Raw genomic sequence first — 21502 nt, forward strand, 5'->3', positions numbered from 1 at the left:
TCATTCTACGATATATAATGTCCAGGTACATACAAGTTATAATATAAAAAAAGAATAATACCAACAACACACTTTTTAACACACGTTTTACTATTGATTAAAAATCATGTGTGACTTAATCTTTCTTATTTTTAAATTAATGATCTTTGTAATTTTTAATAAATTTTAATAAAAAATAATTCTAGGCAATTTGGCATTCCAATTGTGATATAATATTTAATCTATACAGCATAAATTATATATATTTGATATGCAAGAAACATTGTGAAAGTTTAGATTAGTATAAAAATAAAACAAATAGAGAAGAGCAGCCAGAACTAACACTAGATTACCCAGAATTTTATTCTACAATTAGTATGAACATTAGTTACATGTTCATATTAAATTTTTAGATCTAAATGTACGTTCAAACATCCACCTGCGTGTGCGACCAATCATAGTGTTTTCTTGTTTTAATTTTCAAGAGTCAAAGAGGGATTTTAGATGGTGACGATTACGTCTAAACTAATAAAAAAATGGTTGAGTGTAAATCTAAGTTTATCAAATAACTCAATCTCAAAATTGTTACATCATAGAAATATTGTTAAAAGAATATTCAGAAAGAGATAACATGAAAGCACTTCCATCCTATTTACATTACAATAAAGAGAGAAGAGATAAAAAAAAAAAAAAAAAAAGCTAACAAAAATCTGTTCTCTTCAAATAGGAGAGAAAAATAATATTAAAAAAATCTTATCCTAAGAATGTCATTGGTAAATTAATAAGAAAAAAAGAAATAAAAATCTTAAGATATCTCATTAGTAATATAATATCATAGGACACAAATTGTTTGTGGTTTAGGCCTGTACTTTTTGGGTTGGGCCTTGTTCTTTTGTATCAAACTTTGTAAGAAAAAAAAGAATATGAACTATCTAATTTTGTGAGTCTTATTCTAGCCAACACGATCAATAATAATTGTATGGTGGTAATATGAATATATAGTTTATTAGGAAGCTAAGAAAATTCTTTGATAATGACCCAAATGCATTTACTAGTCTAAGCTACCACCATGACTATTACCAATGTTACAACCGAACTACTTCGTATTATCTTATGCCACTTTCTCTTCATAGTACGTTTCAAAATCTATTAACAGCTACGAAACATGAGTAGCGCCGCCTTTAAGGTTGCTGTGTTGGGAAGTGGAAGTAAGCACTGCACCACACACCAACTGATTTTATTTTGTTATTTTTTTCTTTTTGGCTTTTAGTAATCTAATTTATATAATTATGGAATTATATGGTGGCAGTTTCAGGAGCAGTGTGTGCTTCAACTCTTGCACGAAATGGGATTTCTGTCACTCTCTTTGAGTCAGCTAGAGGCCCTGGTGGACGCATGTCCCAAAGAAGGTTCTTTTATTTATTTATTATTATTATTATTATTTTGACTCCCCCCAACTTTTATTTTGATGGGGTTATGTGGAATTATTGTTTCGTCCATTTTGAATAGCATTTTTAAGATGATCAATTGATTTAGGGAGAATTTTTATATTGTACAACTTGCATAATTTTCTAGTACCTGTTTGATTTTCTTTTTTGAGGGAAAAAAGATTTGGGCTGTTCTGATTGCTTTGTTTGTTTGGTTTGAATATGTGGATTTAGGTGGCATGTAGCAGCTGATATGTGTTATAGATTTTTTTATTTTATTATGTTAATGCTTTTTGATATACTTTTGCTGATTGTGATTGTTTAGTAAAAGAATTAGCACTGGTATTTAGAGACAGTTATGTAAAGTATAACACAGTTAACATTGTTACTTCATCCCTAATGTTACTTAAATTTCATTCATTGGCTAAGAGTTAATTTGAAAGACGATCCTAAATTTTCTCAATTTCTGGAATCCAGGGAGAAAACTGAAGATGGGAAGGAGCTGCATTTTGACCATGGTGCTCCATTTTTCTCAGTTAGCAAGTCTGAAGTGTTAAACCTGGTTCAAGAGTGGGAATCAAGGAGTCTTGTAGCTGAATGGAAAGAAAAGTTTGGCTCGTTCGATTTTCATGCCCGTAAATTTAACAACATAGAACAGGTTGACAAGTAGTATTCATATGTTAAATTGTTTTGTGCAGTATATATGGTGTAGATTGGTTATGCAGTGTTTCATTCTCTAATTTATATTTATGGTTAGCGCTGTGTTTTGCCCTGTGTTGATGGCCTCTCCATCATGTTTCTCAATGTATTAATCTGGATTAGATTTATGTATATTTATCGTTTGTATACACAATTTAATCTTTTTAACATGAGTTCAATCCAATTAATTACCTATTAGTCTGCATATTGTACACATATTCTTAAATCTGTAGCCATGTTGGGCTTTCAGGACTGTCATAGGAAAATAGCTTTCAATGCTCATTTCCAAACTGATTTTGCTAGCATGTGTGGTATACTTAAAACAGATGCATTATATGTACACCGTACACAGTTTTCAGTTCACTAATTTATTTTATAAAGAAAATTGTATTTAGTAAGCACATACAAAACTGTGTTTCATGTGCTTATGGCAAATAAAATCTTGGTCCCTGAGAACATGAATAGCAGATTTGTGAAAATATATTTGTTTAGCAGCACCTTAGATATTAGAAAAACATATATTTTCTGGGAAACACGTCATATTTTACTGCCGTTTTCAACATTAGTTATGTACTATTCAAATTATGTAGAAGCATGACTTGTAACACAACCTTGTGTATCTGAGATCACATAAGAATAATTGTTTCTCTGACTGTAATATTTATTAGGAAAGTTTAAGCAAGAGATATGTGGGTGTTCCAGGCATGAATTCTATATGCAAAGCATTATGCAATGAGAGTGGTATCTACTTAATTCTTTATTATTATTCAGTATTGTTGTTCAGAGTTGACTGTGAAGCCACTAGAAAGCTTATTAATTATATTCTCATTGTTAGGTGTGGAAAGCAAGTTCGGTGCAAGTATTGGAAAAATTGAATGGTTGGATGATGAGAAACTGTGGTCATTGATAGGGGTGGATGGGCAAAATCTTGGTCAATTTAAGGGGCTTGTTGCATCAGACAAGAATATAGTTTCTCCCAGGGTTGCAGAAGTGACAGGACGGTTGCCACCACTTGGTATGAATATGATGATGGCTTTCTTTGCTTAGCTCTCTTTTTATTTTCCATGTGATCCTTTATTCATTTTATCTTTTGAGGAGACAATGTGTTAATAGGTCTTTCTGTTAGAAAGCCAGCTATATAGAGAACCATCTAGCTTATATTTGCTATTAAACCATTTACTGAAGGACATGGCAAAAGAGTAAAAGTGATTGGAGAAGATTAGCTGGTATCGGTCAAGTGCCATGCCAATGAACATGTTACATGCTATATTCCTCTTTGGGTTGAATAGCCTTTTTCTGCTTCTTTTTCCTTGAGTTATTGGTTAATTTATTTTAAAGGGTATTGTCGACCATAAATATTTTTGCTATGAATAGGATACAAGTGAAGCCTAAATGGGACTTTGATGAATCATGACTTCGTAACTTCTATAGCATCAACCTTCATTGGACCTCTTGCTGTATCTTTTTGACATATTTTACCCAATTCCATGGTTTAGTTCTGGCTTCCTTTTTTCTTTGGTGAGATGCCTTGTGAAACAGGCTCTTCTATGTGCAGGCTTGAGGTTGAGGGCACTCGAGAGATATTAGTTACAGTCATGAGAAATTTAGCATTACTTTGTGTCTGATTTAAGAGACCTACATACAAAAATATATGTTGGAAGTTTATCCTTCTGTGTTTTTCTGGATATCACTGGTAGCACTGGGTTACATTTTTCATGCATTGATTGTATAGATTATAGGAGGCACAAATTGACAGTTGTTGTTTTCCTTTGTTCAAATAATCAACTAGTGCTATCAGGATACACTTTTTGGGTGCCTATCATGTTTGATGAAGTAGCCGACCACACCTAGTGAGATAATCAGATAAGGTTTGGTTGTTGTTGCTGTATAATGTTTGATGATAAATTTTTTAATGCTATGCTAGAGAGCATGGGATACAAATGCAATTGGAAAGTATTTCCTTCACTTTTTCATTTTTACAATAATCTAGAGAGTTGAGAGGGATGACAATTTCTTGCCAGATTGCAATAAGTATAATATGTTTCTTGTACAATTGATCAGCAAAACATTCCTTTACTTAAACCGGTATGTAAGATGGAGTTTTTTGATTTAATAAAAGTTAAATTTGCATAATCAACAAATAATCTAACTGATAGATTCAACTTGAATTTGAACTAGTTGATCTGGAAAGTATGGAATATATTTTGACTGTTTCTCTCATATGCGAGATGCAGATATAAAATTTGTGCCGGAGATATCAGAAAAGTTGCACAATCTTCCTGTTAAGCCATGTTTTGTTGTAATGCTGGCATTTGCAGAGCCTCTATCAAAAGTATGATATAGCTACACAACTCCTAAGCAGTCATTAAGTTCTACAAGTTCTCATTTGAATTTGGATCCATTTTATTTCTCATGCTTGGTTTTGGCAAGATGATTCTTGATTTCCTTTCCTATGTGTAGCTTCTTGTTATTTAGCTTAATATCTACTGTATAAAACAACTTAAAAATGAGGTTAGCAAAGTTAATGTCTCAATTTCTGTAACCAACAATTTCACTGATGACCATGGAAAAAACTTGAGATATAGTTGAATTAAGGCTGTGCTGAGTGTTTTAATCTTCCACTCAGTACCATTTTCTGTGATATAATTGAGGATCTTAATCTACCAAACTCAACTTATGATTCAGATTCCAGTGAAGGCCTTTTCTTTTGAAAATTCTAAAGTTTTAAGCTGGGCTTATTGTGATAGCAGCAAGCCAAGCCATTCTACTGCAAGGTATTAAATGTTTATTTACTGGGACAACTCTACTGCAAGTTCAGTTTCCTTTGCTAACAGGGTGTAACCTCTACAGTGAAAGATGGATTCTCCATTCTACAGCAGAATATGCAGAGGATATAATTGCTCAAACTGGACTCAAGAAGCCCTCAGACAGTACACTGAATAAAGTGGCTGAACAGCTTTTCCAAGAATTTCAAGGCACAGGGCTTAACATATCTCAACCATTTTTTAAAAAAGCACATAGATGGTAAGTAACTAAGAATTAATGTATATAGGAGCTCTGAGTTTACCATTAGTTCTCATGTCATGGGCATAATAATATATCTGGCATTACACTTAGGTTTTCATGCATTCAAAGAACTATCTAGTGTTCTAGAATAGAGCATTACCATATATTCAAGTTGCATTACTCTGAATAGAGGATAGTGATTCATCTGTGCTTATTCTCCGATAATATTTTCACATTTTAGATACTCAGTTGCTTTTACTCCTGGCTGATTATTATATAAACCCAGTCATAGAAGACCTTTTTCTCATTACAAAGTTCTAATTTTTGGAATATCCTTGCATGTATTTAATGTTATATTTGTGCATGAGAAGTGAGATGTTTATTTTCTTTTGAAATCAGTTCAATCATTACATGTTTAAGAAAAATGTGAAATAAGTACTGCCAAGTTATTGGATGAATGCTAACTTGTCATTAACAATATATGGTGAATAAATTTTTTCCAAAAATGCATCTGGCTTGTGCACTGATGGATCACTATTCAAATAATCAGTTCATTTTACTTTGTTGTCTATCTACGATGTTTAACTTTTCTTTATCCACTTCAACATTTGAAACTGCATTTCCATTCTAGGTTTATGATAGGCAAGATTTTTGTATCATTGATTTTTCTGTAGGGGCAGTGCATTTCCAGCTGCTAGTATTGCCCAAGAAAACAAATGTCTTTGGGACAGAAACAAGAGAGTAGCCATCTGTGGAGACTTCTGTGTTAGTCCCAATGTTGAAGGTGCCATAGACAGTGGCTTGGCAGCAGCATTAAGGCTTAAAGAAAGTCTCAGCTCTTTATAGTTGGACCCTTGGGCATTATTATTTGTACTTGACCAAACTTTGGCATAAAGATAGTTTCTTTATTTGTGTTTTTCTTTTCCTGGGAAACTCATGATCTAAACTTCTTTAAGACATTGCTGTGTTACAAAGTAGATAATAAGGTAAACACGTTTTAAGTACACAAGATGATAGCCAAATCTACCATTAACTGTGGTAGTGTGCTTTCATTCTCAAAATATCAGCATCCAAAATCCAATGGTTAAAGTGTGTTTATACGTATATGTATGCATGTAATTTCTTTGGCACCATTGCATTTGATTATTTCTAAAAGCTGCATATTTTCCCCCCGTATGGAACTTTTGAGCTGCTGATAAAATAGCAATTTATGCAATTGAATACATTATATGCCTGAGATGTTAAGGCTTTTCATTTCACTCAAAAGTCATGTTAATCATCTATAAACTGGTGGATCCTGGAAGTAAATACTTTCTGGTTACTAAACTGGCTTTTGCACACATTACTGAACACGTAAAGCCAAAATATTAGGAAAAAAAAAATGCTATTAGGAGGAAACTTTTATGTGTTATAAACTCATCAATTTCTAAACATCTACACGTTTTGCACACATTACTGAACACGTAAAGCCAAAATATTAGAAAAAAAAAATGCTATTAGGAGGAAACTTTTGTGTTATAAACTCATCAATTTCTAAACATCTACACGTTTTTGTATTACAATATCTTTAAAAAAAATCATGAATATATATATATATATTCCTTTTCCTATACTGAGTTATATACATAGTTCGGTCTAGTTTCTTGTCCTCTAATTATAAAGTGACACATGATTAACAATAAATATTTTCTCTTGTTAACTTTTTTAATGTGTCACTTTTTATTAAAGGTTGGGAAGGGAACCCAAAAATGGAAATAAGGAAGTGATTAATTGCCAATTCGCAAGAAAAGTAACGTTGAGATGTTAAAAGGTCCACTAAAATTTTCATAATGATAATTAACGATTGGTTATTGATTTAAAAAATAATTGAGTTTCTATAATAAATAATAATAATCAATGATTGCTACCTATAAAAATCTCATCCAAGTTGAACAAGATTGTCTTCCATAAAAGTTAAATGTAGTTTAAACAAAAATATATACAAAAACAATTTATTTTTTGTGCTAAAGAAAAGGAGCATGTGCTATAAAACAATACATTTATGCATGTTTAGTTTTTACTATTCTACGTTCAGAAAAAGCTTTTAGATCAAAACAGTCTTGATGGATTTTAAATATTTTCAGAGAGTAAAGTAGAATGAAGTAACATAATACACTTTATTTGTGTCTATTTTTTAAGTAACAAAAACGTTAAAAATGTTCTACACTATAAAAATTATGGCGTTTTGAATGAGAAAATGATGAACTCATGAAGTTACTGGTAAGTATTTCGCGCAGAAAAATGGTTTTCAGTTTAGAAATATCATATCTATTTTTCAGTAGTGAATAAGCATTTTTTGTGGTTAATTATTATAATCTTATAATGTAATAAGAAAAATATTCATTTTTCCTATGATAAAATAGCATTTCTTTGGTCCCACTCTCTTTTTTATCTGCAATTATGTAATGTAATGTGTAGTGATGGCTTCAAACTTAAACACGTCTCTGTTGTAAAAGATTCCTTTATTTTACTCACCAGTAAAAAAATAATTCCTCTTTTTGTGTGTTTTCTAAATTCGAATTTCTCAAACTCTTGTTGATTGTTGTTTTGTTCATGGACATGTTTATGGGTAACGTCTAGAATATATATATATATATATATATATATATGTGTGTGTGTGTGTGTGTGTATAATGTATGTATGATTAAAAAAATAATTATCATAGTTTCTGTTTTATATATTTTATTATCTCTCTTTTTTTCCATTATCAAAAACTCGATTTTATGTGAGTACGTGAGTCATTCGTCCAGAATTGACTTTTTAAAATTGAGAAAGCAAGGCATCCTTAATTTAAAGATGAGTTAAGTTTATAAAATATTAAGTCAAGTTAAAGATAAATTAGACTTTTTTTTTGTTTTTCTTTTTTTACTTTGTGCATTTTTTTTTTCATTTTATGAAAGCTAAATTCCATTTATGATATGCAATTAACAACATTTACATATATTATTTTCTGTGTGAATATTTTTGAATTTTTAATAGCTTCAAAAGATGGAAAGAATATCCAAGTTTCTTTCATCAAGATGGATTTGAAGATTTTGTTTGCAAATTCATGTTCAGAAACAACAGGTGAAAAATTGATCTCATTCAGATAATGTTTACATTATCATATCCTGCACTCACCACAAATGGCATGCCACGTGTCACCAAACCAATCACAAATCCATGACCACAATTATCATTATTATCATCGAAGGAACTAGTTTTGTTGCACATAGCACACTGCACTAGTAGAAGCACAAGGAGGAATAGCAACTACATCAAGTTTCATGGCATCTTCAGTTATGGCTTCTTTGAGCCTCAAACCAGCACCTTTCACTGTTGAGAAGTCTTCAGTGAGAGGAATTCCCTCCCTCGCAAGGAACCCTTCAGCCTTCAGAGTTGTTGCTAGTGGTGGCAAGAAGATCAAGACTGATACGCCTTATGGTTAGCAACTATTCACTTTTTGTGGAATGTCCAAATTATGCATGTATATGCATGCACTACTCTCTTACACTAATTTATTTTGTTGTCTTTTGTGTGAATGATTGCAGGAATTAATGGTGGCATGAACTTGAGAGATGGACTTGATGCATCTGGCAGGAAAGGAAAGGTTTATGATTGTGTTTAGCTATCTTGCATTAAATTTTACTACAGTTAACAATATGCTGTAGACAGATAGGTTTTTTTAGTTTTTGTTTCTATTGATTACACTTATTTTTAAGTGATGAATTATATAAAAGGAAAATAAAATATTAATTTAAATTATGTATCATGTTTATAATTAATTAATTGAATCTGGGTATTTCTTATTATGAAAGAAGTAATATAGAAAACCATTCTCACATAATTAAGGTTTTGAGATTATTGGTTTATAACATGATATTAGAGTCTCTATGACTATTTTACAACCTTTACAGTTTTCATTTTCCTAATAAAATGTTGAAGGGACATGTAACTTAAGCTTTTAGAATTGTTGGTTCATGTGAAGCATTACCATATATAGATTATTAGCCACACGTCCTAACTTTCAAACTTCGATTCAGGGAAAGGGTGTTTACCAGTTTGTGGACAAATATGGGGCCAATGTCGATGGATACAGGTAATAAGATTTATATTGTTTGAATAAATATTTTACTTTTTTTAATGAATGCTTTATTTTTAATTATTATTTATCTTTCTTATATTAATTAATAGTGAAATTATATATTATGCTATCACCCTCACCCATCAGGCATCTGATCTTGGTTTAATTCACTTGGGAATAAATGGATATCCCATCCAATCTAAATTCAGTTTGAATATTATGCACTGAAAGAAGTTAGGTAAATATTATTAATGATTTACTCATAAGCAATCAAGTTCTTGCAATTTCAAGTTTTGGATATTGATATTCACTTATCAAATATTTTTTTATGCAATTGTATATAAATTAACCTGCTTATTCAAATTGCATTATGCAGTCCTATCTACGACACCAAGGACTGGTCTCCAACCGGTGATGTCTACACTGGCGGTAAGAAACTTTTCATTTTTTGGGTAACCTTCAATTTAACATTCAAGAAAAAATTAGCATAAGAGAATAGAAAATTGTTTTCACTTTTTATTAATTGGAATATACTCCTTTAAAGTAAAATGAATTAACTGAATAAGAAATGATATATGTATCCCTAAATTATTTGGTTTTAAAAACTAAATTAATGAAATGATATATAGAGTTTAGGTTAAATTAAGAGTGGATTATACTTCTAGAGACTATTTGGTTTTAAAATATATATATATATATATATATATATATATATATATATATATATATACAAAATTGTCACTTTATTTGTATTAAGTTATTTATTTTTAAAGATTTGTAGAGAAAACAACAAAAGTAAAGAAAAGTAATTTATAGTGTTTCTTATATAAATGTTTAAAAAAAACGAAATAAGATAATAATTTTATAATTAAAAAAAAAAAAGATTTTCTAAACAACTCCTTAGCTGTTCATTTTGGAGAATCCTTGTGCTCAAAGAAGTTTTTCCCCTATTCATTTACATTTCAACATTGTTAACTGAGTAGTTTATCATAGTCAATTTTTCTAAGGTGTTGTGATTCTGAATAATTGGATTTTATTATAAAAATATTTTACGTGATCAAAATTAAATGTAAAATAATATTCTTTTTATATATATGTAGGTACCACTGGCTTGGCTATCTGGGCTGTAACTCTACTTGGTCTTCTGGCTGGTGGTGCACTTCTTGTCTACAACACAAGTGCTTTGGTACAATAAACTTTGCAAATTGATATTTCAGTTATAACCTAGTCCTTGTAACTATCTAAAACTGAAGAACTATTCATCAAGTACTTTGTGGATATTTTCCTTCAGTTCTATAAATGTGTGGATTTGCAAAATGTTTTTGTTGGTATAATCATGCATCTTCATCAGCGTCTCCAATTTGTTTCTCAATATGTTAATGCCATGCAAACCTAGCTTGTATGAGTGGTCTCTTTCTCCCAAGCACTTGTGGGGTGTGACCGTGGGAGGATAACACTAATTGCCATGGTGAATGGTAAAAAAAAAATATGCAGCAAGAATGTAAAGCATAGTGTACTGATTGATCATTAATAGAATGGTTTGAAAATGTTGACTCCTTATAGTTCTAACTATGCAGTTACTTGGCTTGGCAAAATATTTTACAAAATATTGTGCTATTTTATAGACAATTTTGTGTTATTTTCTAACGTGTTATAGTTATTACACATGTTATATTTTTGTTAATGAGCTGTATTACTTGTTTTGTTTTTATTAAAAGAATAATACGGTTATGCAATTTAAAGAATAATATCGATTCTAACATGGGTTAAGTTTTTATTTTCCCCACTATGTTATGGAAAACAAGTAATGGTATGTGAGTTTTCTTTAATTTTCTGTGGGTGCATTTATTTTGAGGGTGTGTATTGTTCTATAGGCACAATTCACGTCTCAAAGACATTTCACTCACTAATTTTTGTGGGTGCATTTCTTTATTAATTTGCATTAATAAGGATTTGAACTTTTTTCTATTAAAAAAATTTAAATAAAACTTAACCTTCCTTCTTTAAGCCTAATTACCCGCAAGCACAGTGCATGGCATACAATGTTTGGGAATGCAAAGGATTGATTGATTGTCCAATAAGAACGTCCCTTACAGTCGTTTGCTTTACTCCACAAGTGAGACATCCATAAGTTCTTATTTCTTATGCATTTCGTAAGTTTACAAACTTTAAAATACCAAATTATTATTCAAATCATTTCATTCTTGTAAAATGGTTCTGAAACACTGCTATTTGATTTTCTTCGAATGTTCATTTATAAAAACACAAAAAGTTGATTTTATAGTGCTTTTTAAATTTTTGTTTCGCTTGAAGACTTAATAATGTCTTTGAATTTGAAGCCATAGAAGGTCGTACTGTTCATTGGCTTTCTACCCTTTCAAGATGCTTATTGACATGGAAGAAAATTCAAATTCGTCAGATATTATGTATGTCAAAAATTGTTGCAAGATAAACTACAGTGATTAAGAGTACTATGGAGACACCTTAAAAATATTAAAAATGTTTTTTAAACTAAATCTTGCTAAGAAATGTCCTAAAACCATTGATTTAAATATAACAAAAATATTCCTTTTCAAACAAGAATTTTTACTTTCAATTTAAGATAACCGTTAACATCCTCTCTTAAATTTTGTAGTGAAGCCAACGAACACTTTGAAAAACATCCCTAACAAGATCAAAACATGGTATTGAATTGACCTTCTAACATACCCAATCATAACTGTATTTATTAAATGAAGCAACTTCGTTGCTAAAATCAAATGCATGAATAAGAATGAAAGTGAAAACGTCTTACTTAAAACCTCTCTTGGTTCTAGAAATTATTACAATTTTCAAAAACCCATTTCAACTAATATCATTCATATATTTTGAGAGAAACTTTTCCTAAGCAGCATTCGCTAAATCCTTTTCGTCAATAATCAAACCAGCTAATCTTCAAGAACTTGAAAAAATAGTTGATTGTATGGTTAACTTTAAGGTGTCGTTTCAATACTGACACTACATGCAATTTGCTAAAAGAACCAAATTTTTCTATGCTTGAAAATTAATCTTGCTCTTAAGATGAAGATCCAAAAGCTCATCCTCAATAAGTGCTGGTATGAATGATGTTTCACTAAAGTTTATACAGATAGTTATTGAGCACAAATCAAACAGTTATCGAACAATAGCAACTGATGACAACTCTCGAGTTACCAAATAAAAATTCAGATGGCACAGGGAATAATTTACTAGGATTACCAAACAGCAATATAAACATCTATACAAGCTGCCTTAAAAACTTGGATTAAGATATAATTAGAGATCCAGCATCCGCAGGATGGGGCCAAAGTGGACCCTAAGGGAATTCGTCTTTCGGTGTGACTGTTGATCACAGAGCAAAAGAAAAAATGCTCCAGCGTCTCAATGCGCAACCCATCCCCTTCACTTCCACGTCCTAACGCCGCAATTAGTGCCTCGTCAGCTACAGTGTTTCAACGAGCAACCTAGTGTGTACTTCCTAATGCTACGTTACTACTTCCTACTGCTGCAATTACCTCTCTTGCCTGCCAGTGAAAAATTGTAAGCATGTAATTACCACTCAACAAGTAAATTATACAGACGAATGAAGTGTAGTGTATACCAGAATAAGACGGAATACTCTACAGCGAAGTATTGTTATTTCCCATTTGCAGCTTCACAAAACTGCAAAGGATACAAATTTCATCAAGTTCAAAACCAGCAAGCACATGGTAGTGTGCCCAATAATAGGCATTAAGAGAGTCAAGTATAAAAAAAATCACACTTTTGAAAGGAGGGATGGCAATGCTACTTTCCTTGGATTGCCATGCAGAGTGATGATTAAAGAAAAGAACACGCAAGGAAAATCTAGAGAATCCCCTCCCCAAGAGCCAGATAATATTCTATTTAGTTTCAATAATATAGGCTAATTGTGATTGCCAATATGCCCAACTTCCTAGAAGGTTTATGGAATTCAACAAACATTTGAGTAATTATCATGGATGTAAGAGAGATACTATTGGCAGTGTGTGTAAAGAAAGGCAGCATGTTAGATGTCAAAGGAAGTTGTCTAAACTCTAAAGCCGATGGATATTTGGTTTATCTCCTAATGCACTGAATTGAAGGGTAGACCAAAGGATGTTGGTGCTACACAAAACTACAATGAATCCTTTCACCTTTCTGTGGCTATGTCATGTGTGAGATACAGTTTAATTGTGAAATCAAGATGTAGAAACAGAAGTTCAGTCTATTAACAATGCTGTTGTAAGAAGGGATGCTGCATTAGAAATTTAGAATATCTTATGATTTCTAATGTAACACGCTACATTACAGCTACCACCAGAAATTGATTCAAATAACCATGGATGACATCGAACACAATCAAACAGAACAAAACTAACTAAACATTTTATTACATCCTCCCCGTAGCCCTAACTCCTAAAATTAGTTAGATATAGCTGCCACGTACATTAAAATAAAATAAGCTGATTAATGTCCACATTAGATTTGCCAAGCAACTTAAATATGCTTGAGGAGACCAGAAAGCTACCTTTTCATTCTCTGCCACTGTCTTCATCACCACCATCTGCTTCCTTAACATCAACAGTGAAACCATACTCCTGATCACAACCCAAGTATGAATCACACATGAAATAAAGTGCATAGGATTTCCTTCCAGCATCAGCAGGAGCAGCAAACTCCAGTTTGGCTTTTAGCTTCCGTTGCAGGGAGACCCGTTTAATGGCGAGCAACAGATTGGTTTTGGTATCACCAACAACAAGCCACCATCCTTCCTCCTTGGCTTTTGGATACCTGGGAGCATCAACAGGTCCTACCTCTGTCTTACCCTCAAGATCCCGCTCAAGAGTGACTAGTACAGTGATATCCTCCCCAGCCCGCACACTGTCATTGTCCAGAACCTCATACGACAAATCAATATTAGGGAACCGATTGCAAAATCGAGCAATGTCCAACAACTGTGAATCTGACATGCCCAACAATTCACGCCTCTCATCATCCTCCATCTCTAATAAATCAAAAACAGTTTCTATACTCTTCCCTGGGTTCTCCAGGCATTTCTTAGCCAAATCCTTTGTGAAATGAGGAAGCTGCAGTAGCATGGAGTCCCGTTCCCACATTCCCTGTGTCACCATTTGACTAACTTCCATAGCAAGAAGAGCCAGGCTAAGCCAACCATTGCTTGATATTACATCTACCATCGCCTGAAGGAGTCTACTCGCAGAAAGAAGCACCTCTTTCTGGTCCAATGCAAGGTTCCCACCTACATATTGCCTAGAGAAATGGGCCTGAAGCAAAGCATTAGCCTTAACGTGTGGATCCGTAACTTTGGGATTTTCAAAGGAAAACCTCTGGTGATTAATTAACTTCCGAACGACCTCTTCCTCTCCAGGTCGTATTGGAAGCTGAGCATACTCTGAAGCTGAAGACAGAACCTCCAAAAGACCCTTCATTTTTGCTTTTGATGTCAAAGATGATGAAAACCGTTCAATTGTTGTGTAACTGATGTAATAATATGATGCTATCATTCCAAGATTAAGGGGAGAAAGGTCCATATCATCCTCAATAGCAATACACTTGCTCGCTTCTAAATCGCTCAATGTATTTTCCACCATCTCAGAGAGGTGATCAGAAAGATGCCTGTGACTAACGCCTTGTAAATTGTAATAGTTGGGATTCTGTGTGAGCCGCCTGTACATAAATGTCCATGTAAGATAATCTACAGCATCTTGCTTGTTCTCAATGATTCCAGCAACAATTTCAGCATTCAAGTTATCGTGTAAGAAGTGATGAAGATGGCTTTCAACTGGAAATGCTTCATACAAAAACTTCTTGTAGTACTCCTTACGAGGAGCATGGCACAAGATGACACATTTTCCAGAATTATCTACCAAAGGACGGCTGGCATGACCCATCATCTGCAGAAGATCAGTAACAGGGTAATCTGTCTGTGCATTCTCCCGCCCATCATAGTATTGTGTGCCCATAACAACTACCAAATGAGCTGACAATGTCACTCCCCAACACATGGAACTGCTCAAAACACAGACTTGAATCCAGCCAGCTTCAAATAGCTGTGTCACTATGTCATGATCAAGACTGTTCAAGCCCTCATGCAAGTATCCCACTCCTTCACGTAAAGTAACTTTTAACATTTCATCACTAATCTTGTCAAGAAAAGGCTCAAGCTCCTCTGGTGACCGCAGTAAAAATGGCTTCTCTCCACTGTCTGCACCTGAATATGTAATCAGATCCACAGCCGTAAGTCGGACATGTTTCCTTGTTGGTACAAATACAAGAGCAGGTTTCCCATTCTTGGCATGTTGAACAATTGCAGTGTAAGTTGGTTTGGTCATTGCCTGCATCCTTGCCTCAAAATTGGCAATATCTACTCCCTGAATGTGAATTTCCAAAGGCACAGGACGAACACCAGGGGGGAAATTGAAAAGGCCATGGGAGGTAGCTCCAATCCATTCTCCCAGATCCTTTGCATTTGCAAGTGAGGTAGACAAAGCCACAATACGAATCTTGTTTTCAACCTGACTACCAATATATCTCATCCTGGAAACAATAACCTCTAAAATAGGACCTCCTTGACCTCCAATCAAGTGGAGCTCATCAATAATGAAAAGACTAACTTGTTGAACATGTTTCCTCTGTTTCCAGCGGCGGGATAAAGCATCCCATTTCTCTGGAGTGCTAATAATAATCTGACCTTTCTCAAGCAGTTTCAAATCAGTTGCTGTTTCTCCAGTGAGTTCAACCACTCTCAACTTAAGACCACCTCCAAATTTCCTCTCCCAATCCCGATATCTTTCCTTGGCAAGTGCTTCAACGGGTGCAACATAAACAACACGCATTACACTATCAGGCCCTTTTTGATGATTCCTCAAGATAGCAAATTCTGCACATATAGTCTTACCACTACCTGTTGGAGCAGCAACTAGGACATTATCATCAGAATTATATAAAACGGTGAAGACTTGTGTCTGAACAGGATTAAAATGCTTAAAATCCTGATAAAGAGCTTCATATGATGGATTTCGTAAGGCAGTCACAGGCAGCGGTTGAAGATCCAACAGTTCAGTTGGTGGAGGATACTTTTCAGGAAGGATAAGATGCCTGAAAGAAACAGGTAAAACAGTTTGTGATCCAAGCCATCTATCGGAAACAACATGGATGAAGTATTGAGGAGGAAGAGGCTCATATATTGGCACTGTGAAATTCAATGTGTGATCATCATCAATATACTGCTTTTTCAGCATAAAATACTCATGGTGAAGAATATATTCACCATCATTATCCTCCACAATCACCCAGAATGGTTCAACATATCCATGAATTCTGTCATCCCATGCAAAATCCGGGGTTATCATGAGCTCAACCCTCAAAACTGTGCGAGTAATTGGCTGCACATGTGCTGCAAGGTTCAGTTTGGGAAATTGATGGACAAATTTGTGAAGTGTCCTTCCCATCTTTGGTGCACGAATGAGTTCACCTATCTCTTGTGATGATAAGTCATAATACCTGTCCCAAGCCAAATCTTTCTTCTCCAACTTAGTCAATAAATCACTTGAAATTCCATTGAACTGACGAAGAGGTGTTTGGACACTCCACATTCTCTTGGTCACCATCTTGCACAAGTTCAAAGCTTTCTCTGCCAACTGCGCCCAGCCACGTTTTAAGACAATCTCAAAAAGAGCCCGCAGCAGGCGTCCAGCACTCTGAAAGATAGAAACATAATGTAAGAATTAGCAAACAGATATAAGAACGCCACCATTTCCAAAATTAACTAATCAACTTAATCAACAAAGGTAAGGAAGGAAGTCTAACCTGAGTTATAAATACCATATCAGATGTCAGTGAGAGTCCTTCAAGCTTTAATTGTGAAATATATGCTTGCAGTAAAACATTGATCTTAGCACTTGGCTCTTCTAGACTTTCCTTGATGGGAATGGGAACACGATCCAAAAGCTTTGCTAGCTCCATCTTCTCATCCTGCCTTACAGTCACATATTTGAATTCTTCACTCAGAGAGAACAATCGACAAAGTTCTATGTCTCCCATTGTAGGCTTCAAATGCTCGTTATATGTAGATATGGTTCCATGTGTTATGTAGTAGTAGCTTGCAATACGACCCAAGTCAGTGACCTGAAAATATCCACTCTTCCTATCATACTTCACCAAATTATTTCTATCCAAGATGGTTGCTGCCGTATGAATCTGCAAGACAAGATAGATCAATACTAGACAATCAATCAATAAAAGACAGTATGAACAAGCAATTATCCAGATATTCATGCATTGAATATCATTTGTAATCCATCCAAGAGAACATTAAAAGGAGAAAAATCAAACTTAAGAAAAAAAAAAGGTAAAGAACCTATCTCAAACAATAGGGAGCAATCCATAGACACTAAGATTTGGCTACCTTCTCATGCGATTCTACATAAATCATGGCAATGAAAAGCACAAACACTAACAGTAATACACATACAAAGATCAGTGAAAACAAAAAAGTAAAAAAAAATTAAGATACCAAAGTAATAAATCAAATAATGAAAAAGACATCTGCTTAGTTCAGGAAATAATAAAATGCTAACTTCGCATGCCAAGATACTTACCAAATCAGCCCTCCTCTCTTCCAATGTTATATCTCTTGTTAGGACATCTGGTGCTAAACCATATAATGAAGGATTCCTTAACATACGGACATACAGGTAAGTGTATCCTATCCAATTACAGGCTTCCCTGGCATTTTGCACAGTACCAAGAACAATTTCTGCATTCAGTTGATCAGCCAGCTTGGACACAAACTGGCTCTCAATAGGAAGTTGTTGATTCATTAGAGAAAGGTAATATTGCAACTCACTATGGCCAGTAACAATTATTCCCTCACCATATGAGTCATACTGGGGCCTTCCAGCACGACCCAGCATCTGCATCACATCAAGAGGACTTAGTTCAGTCCAAGCCCCATTTTCAGGATTGTAGATCTGCGTCCCTTTAATGATCACTGTATGAGCTGGTAGATTCACACCCCAGGCAAGTGTCGCAGTTGATACCAACACTTGTACATGTCCATCAGCGAAGAGATCCTCAACAAGCTGGCGATCTGTCCTGGTCATACCGGCATGATGAATTGCAAAACCATATGGAAGAAGATCTTTAAGATCATTGCTCTTCACAAGATCAGTATGAGTATGAAGAATCTCACGGCTTGCACTATCTTCTTTAAGGAACCTACCAAGAGTATCATTTGCAAGTGCAGTATCTCTGATGGCTCTAGCAGTTTTGGCAGTTTCTTTCCTTGAATGTACAAAGATAAGGACCTGATGCTTTCCAGCTACGGCCATAACCTTCTCATAACAGATATCATTCATCAACTGGAACCTCTGAAGCGGCTTCTTTACTGTGATTCCAACATACTGTTGAGAAAGAGGAACAGGTCTATAACTATTATCAAAATAAAACAACCCCTTCTTTAGATCAACACGTAAGAACAGTGCCACATCTTCATAATTAGGGAGAGTAGCAGACAATCCCACCAACCGAATATAGTCCTTTGAGGTCTCAATCTGCCTTACTGTTCTAGCAACAATACTTTCAAGAACAGGTCCTCTGTTATCGTGAAGAAGATGAATCTCATCAATGATAAGAAGCTTTACAAGCTGTGTATAAGTACGATCTCCTGACTTTCGAGTGATAATATCCCACTTCTCAGGCGTTGTCACAATAATTTGAGTCTCTTCTATCTGTTGCCGTGTTAGTGACTGGTCTCCACTGAGCTCCCTAACTTTAACATCATAATCCTGCAACCGATTGGACAAATTCCCAACAACCTCAGCCACAAGAGCTTTCATAGGCGCAACATAAACAATTTTATAAGCACTATGGTCAATTGAACCATCCTCGGGATTCCTGTGCCGCGCAATTTGTTGGAGTATAGTGAGAACAGCAACATTAGTTTTTCCAGCCCCAGTTGGAGCACAGAGCAAAAGATTGTCAGGCTTAAAGAGGGCAGTCTCATAAACCTTGCTCTGTACCCTATTCAACTGTGTCATTCCCTTAAATGCCGGTTGTGCCCAATCAGGCATAGAAGATATTTTCACAAGCTTCTCATTAGGATCAAGCTGTTTTGCCTTCAAGGCAGGAACATGGATTTCTTCATAACCCTTGCTAAGATGCCTGTAAGACCCATCTGGCAGATCACACTTCTTCTTAGCCATAAAAAAACCACCTTGCGCAAAAGAAAGGTTATCCAGATCAAGCATCTGGCGCTGACCCTTCAACCATCCACTCTCAGAATCTCTATCAGCAACTCCCCTCCTGCCTTTGTCCCTATCCTTATCCCCATCTCCACCAGTATCATCCTTCAACCTACGAGCCTCTTCCCTTATACTCTTCTCCAAATTCTTCTGCCTCTCCTTAGCGGATGCCCGAGTAGCATGCAACTGCTCCAAAATTGGCTGCAATTCCGTCCCCTTCATTTCCTCTTCAATCTTCTCCCTCTCTTCCTGATCCTGCGCCCTCGCCAAACGGGTACACCACACAATCTTCAGCCTGTTCCGCAGCAAAAACTTAATGAGACTAAACTTATCAAATTCAAGGTGGAATAAGAGCTTGTTCTCCACTTCCCTATCATCACCCTCAGCCAGAATCTTAAGCACTTCCTCGGCGAGTTTCTGGCACAGCTGCGGATCAATCTGCTGCTCAAAAGCCTGAGAGATTTTCCTCTGAAGCCAATACGCATCTATATCCTGCACATTGAGACTCATTCCCTCATTGGCCTCTTCCATATCCTCATCATCAATTCCAGCACCCATTTGCATAGCCCCGGTTCCATTCGGCTCAGCAAGATCATCATCATCCTCTTCCTCATCCTGCACAATATCCAAATCACTCTCTTCATCCTCATCCTCATTCTCCTCAAATTCAACCGCAACACCAACATCGTCATCGAGCCCCTCCTCGCCGTCAATGGCGGCATTCCCATTGGGAGCATCGGTGGCCTCCTGAAAATCAGTTATAAGCTTCCCAATCGAAACAAGCTGGTCAAACACATGGTTAGCAATAGGATTGAGAAGCTTCTCGATCTCCTTCTTCTTATCAGGGTTCTTAACGACGTCGTTTTTCAGAACCGCAAGAATTTCATCCGCGGCAGCGCTAACTATACTCAGAGGCTGGCCTCCGAGCTGATTCTGAATCACACTGAGCAAAGCCTCGTAAGCGGCGCGAGTTTCCTTCGTCTTCGGCTGGTAAACCCCGTCGTCTGAAGTGGAGAGCACACTGTCTTTCTGAACCCGACGTCGTTTTGAGGGAACCGAAACAGCGTCGTGGTCGCGCTCCTTTTTCTTTTTCTTATTCTTGGCCTTCTCGAGCTTCTCGTCGAGCTCAGGTGGACGGCCACGGTAGGCACGGTCGCCGAAGCTTTTAGGATCGATTTTTCCCCAAAGCGATTCGGGTTCGCCGGTAGGTTCGTGCGTGTCGCGTGGGCGCGAGTCGGTGGTTAGGACGAGGCTGGAGTTGGCTCGGTATTCGTATTGCTTGAACCGAGCGTGAGCTTCGGCACCGCCTCCTAGGTGCGCCATTTTGGAATTTTCAAAACCCTAACAAAACCTGCAAAATGAAACACTGAAAATCTAAAACCCTAAGCAGCAATTGAAGCAAAGTGAAACTCTGGTGTAATGATTGAAGAGCGAAAGAGTACCCTAATTTGAAGAAGCGAAAACTGGTATTGCTACCGCTAGTGTTTTACAAGTGAATTTTCAGAATTCAGATGCAGTGAACTCATCAGAGGGAGAAAGAAAATAAAGAGATAGTAAGGGCTCGAATATTCGCGGGTAGAGTTGTAATGAAAATGGAAAATGAGGCGGTTCTGTTGTGAGCCTGACCCGACCCGTTAAGGCACGGGCTTGATTTGGATTGTCAGGCCCACTTTCAAATATTTCAGCCCAAAACATAACCTCTATCTGATTTTGACAAAAAGAAAAAAAAGAACTATACTTGATCTTAGGGTTCTTTAGTTGTGTTTCATTAATGTTAGTTTTTCAGTTACAGTTTGTCTCAACAAGTGGAACTCTATTTCAAAGTTGGGCTCGTTGACAAAAGAGAAAACTTCGGCCCAAACAGTTTTAATGTAATGTCATGTATTTGAGATTTGACACCTTGTTATGAGTTTCACAGAAAGCTTTTTACTTGGTAAAGCCTACATATAATTTAACAAATAAAAAAAGTAAGTTAAATATTATACACACATAAAAGAGTGTCTTTA

At 35.4% G+C, this 21502-nt stretch overlaps 3 protein-coding genes across 7 annotated transcripts; 2 read left to right on the forward strand and 1 right to left on the reverse strand.

The window, feature by feature from the left end:
* Positions 1–1008: 1008 nt before the first annotated feature.
* LOC113854718 (renalase) lies at positions 1009–6210 on the forward strand. 3 transcript variants are annotated; one of them, XM_027485894.1, is made up of 9 exons: positions 1009–1187; positions 1289–1388; positions 1884–2064; positions 2774–2846; positions 2941–3120; positions 4340–4437; positions 4791–4879; positions 4956–5129; positions 5786–6210. In XM_027485894.1, the coding sequence occupies exons 1-9, from the start codon at positions 1145–1147 to the stop codon at positions 5955–5957; spliced, it is 1110 nt and encodes a 369-aa protein (XP_027341695.1). In that variant the 5' UTR covers positions 1009–1144; the 3' UTR covers positions 5958–6210. The 3 variants fall into 3 exon arrangements, with proteins under 3 accessions (XP_027341695.1, XP_027341697.1, XP_027341696.1); XM_027485896.1 differs by having other exon boundaries at positions 1037–1187; positions 3016–3120; positions 5786–6177; XM_027485895.1 differs by having other exon boundaries at positions 1037–1187; positions 2774–2843; positions 5786–6177.
* Positions 6211–8341: 2131 nt separating this feature from the next.
* Positions 8342–10563, forward strand: LOC113853902 (photosystem II 10 kDa polypeptide, chloroplastic). The gene is made up of 5 exons (XM_027484601.1): positions 8342–8573; positions 8681–8739; positions 9173–9228; positions 9590–9642; positions 10314–10563. The coding sequence occupies exons 1-5, from the start codon at positions 8417–8419 to the stop codon at positions 10406–10408; spliced, it is 420 nt and encodes a 139-aa protein (XP_027340402.1). The 5' UTR covers positions 8342–8416; the 3' UTR covers positions 10409–10563.
* Positions 10564–12224: 1661 nt separating this feature from the next.
* LOC113856246 (DExH-box ATP-dependent RNA helicase DExH12) lies at positions 12225–21048 on the reverse strand. Of its 3 annotated transcripts, none has more exons than XR_003502881.1 (6): positions 20939–21048; positions 17853–20847; positions 17062–17451; positions 13760–16952; positions 12833–12894; positions 12225–12755 (listed from the first exon to the last, which is right to left on the reverse strand). XR_003502881.1 is itself a non-coding variant. In XM_027487986.1 (6 exons), exons 2-4 carry the CDS (start codon positions 20817–20819, stop codon positions 13764–13766), a joined length of 6546 nt encoding a protein of 2181 aa, XP_027343787.1. In that variant the 5' UTR covers positions 20820–20847; positions 20939–21048; the 3' UTR covers positions 12257–12755; positions 12833–12851; positions 13760–13763. The 3 variants fall into 3 exon arrangements, 2 of the variants coding, with proteins under 2 accessions (XP_027343787.1, XP_027343786.1); XM_027487986.1 differs by having other exon boundaries at positions 12257–12755; positions 12833–12851; XM_027487985.1 differs by having other exon boundaries at positions 12257–12894.
* Positions 21049–21502: the final 454 nt, after the last annotated feature.

This window comes from Abrus precatorius, unplaced genomic scaffold, assembly GCF_003935025.1.
Source record: "Abrus precatorius isolate BTA unplaced genomic scaffold, Abrus_2018 Scaffold11, whole genome shotgun sequence".
Classification (NCBI taxonomy): Eukaryota; Viridiplantae; Streptophyta; class Magnoliopsida; order Fabales; family Fabaceae; genus Abrus; species Abrus precatorius.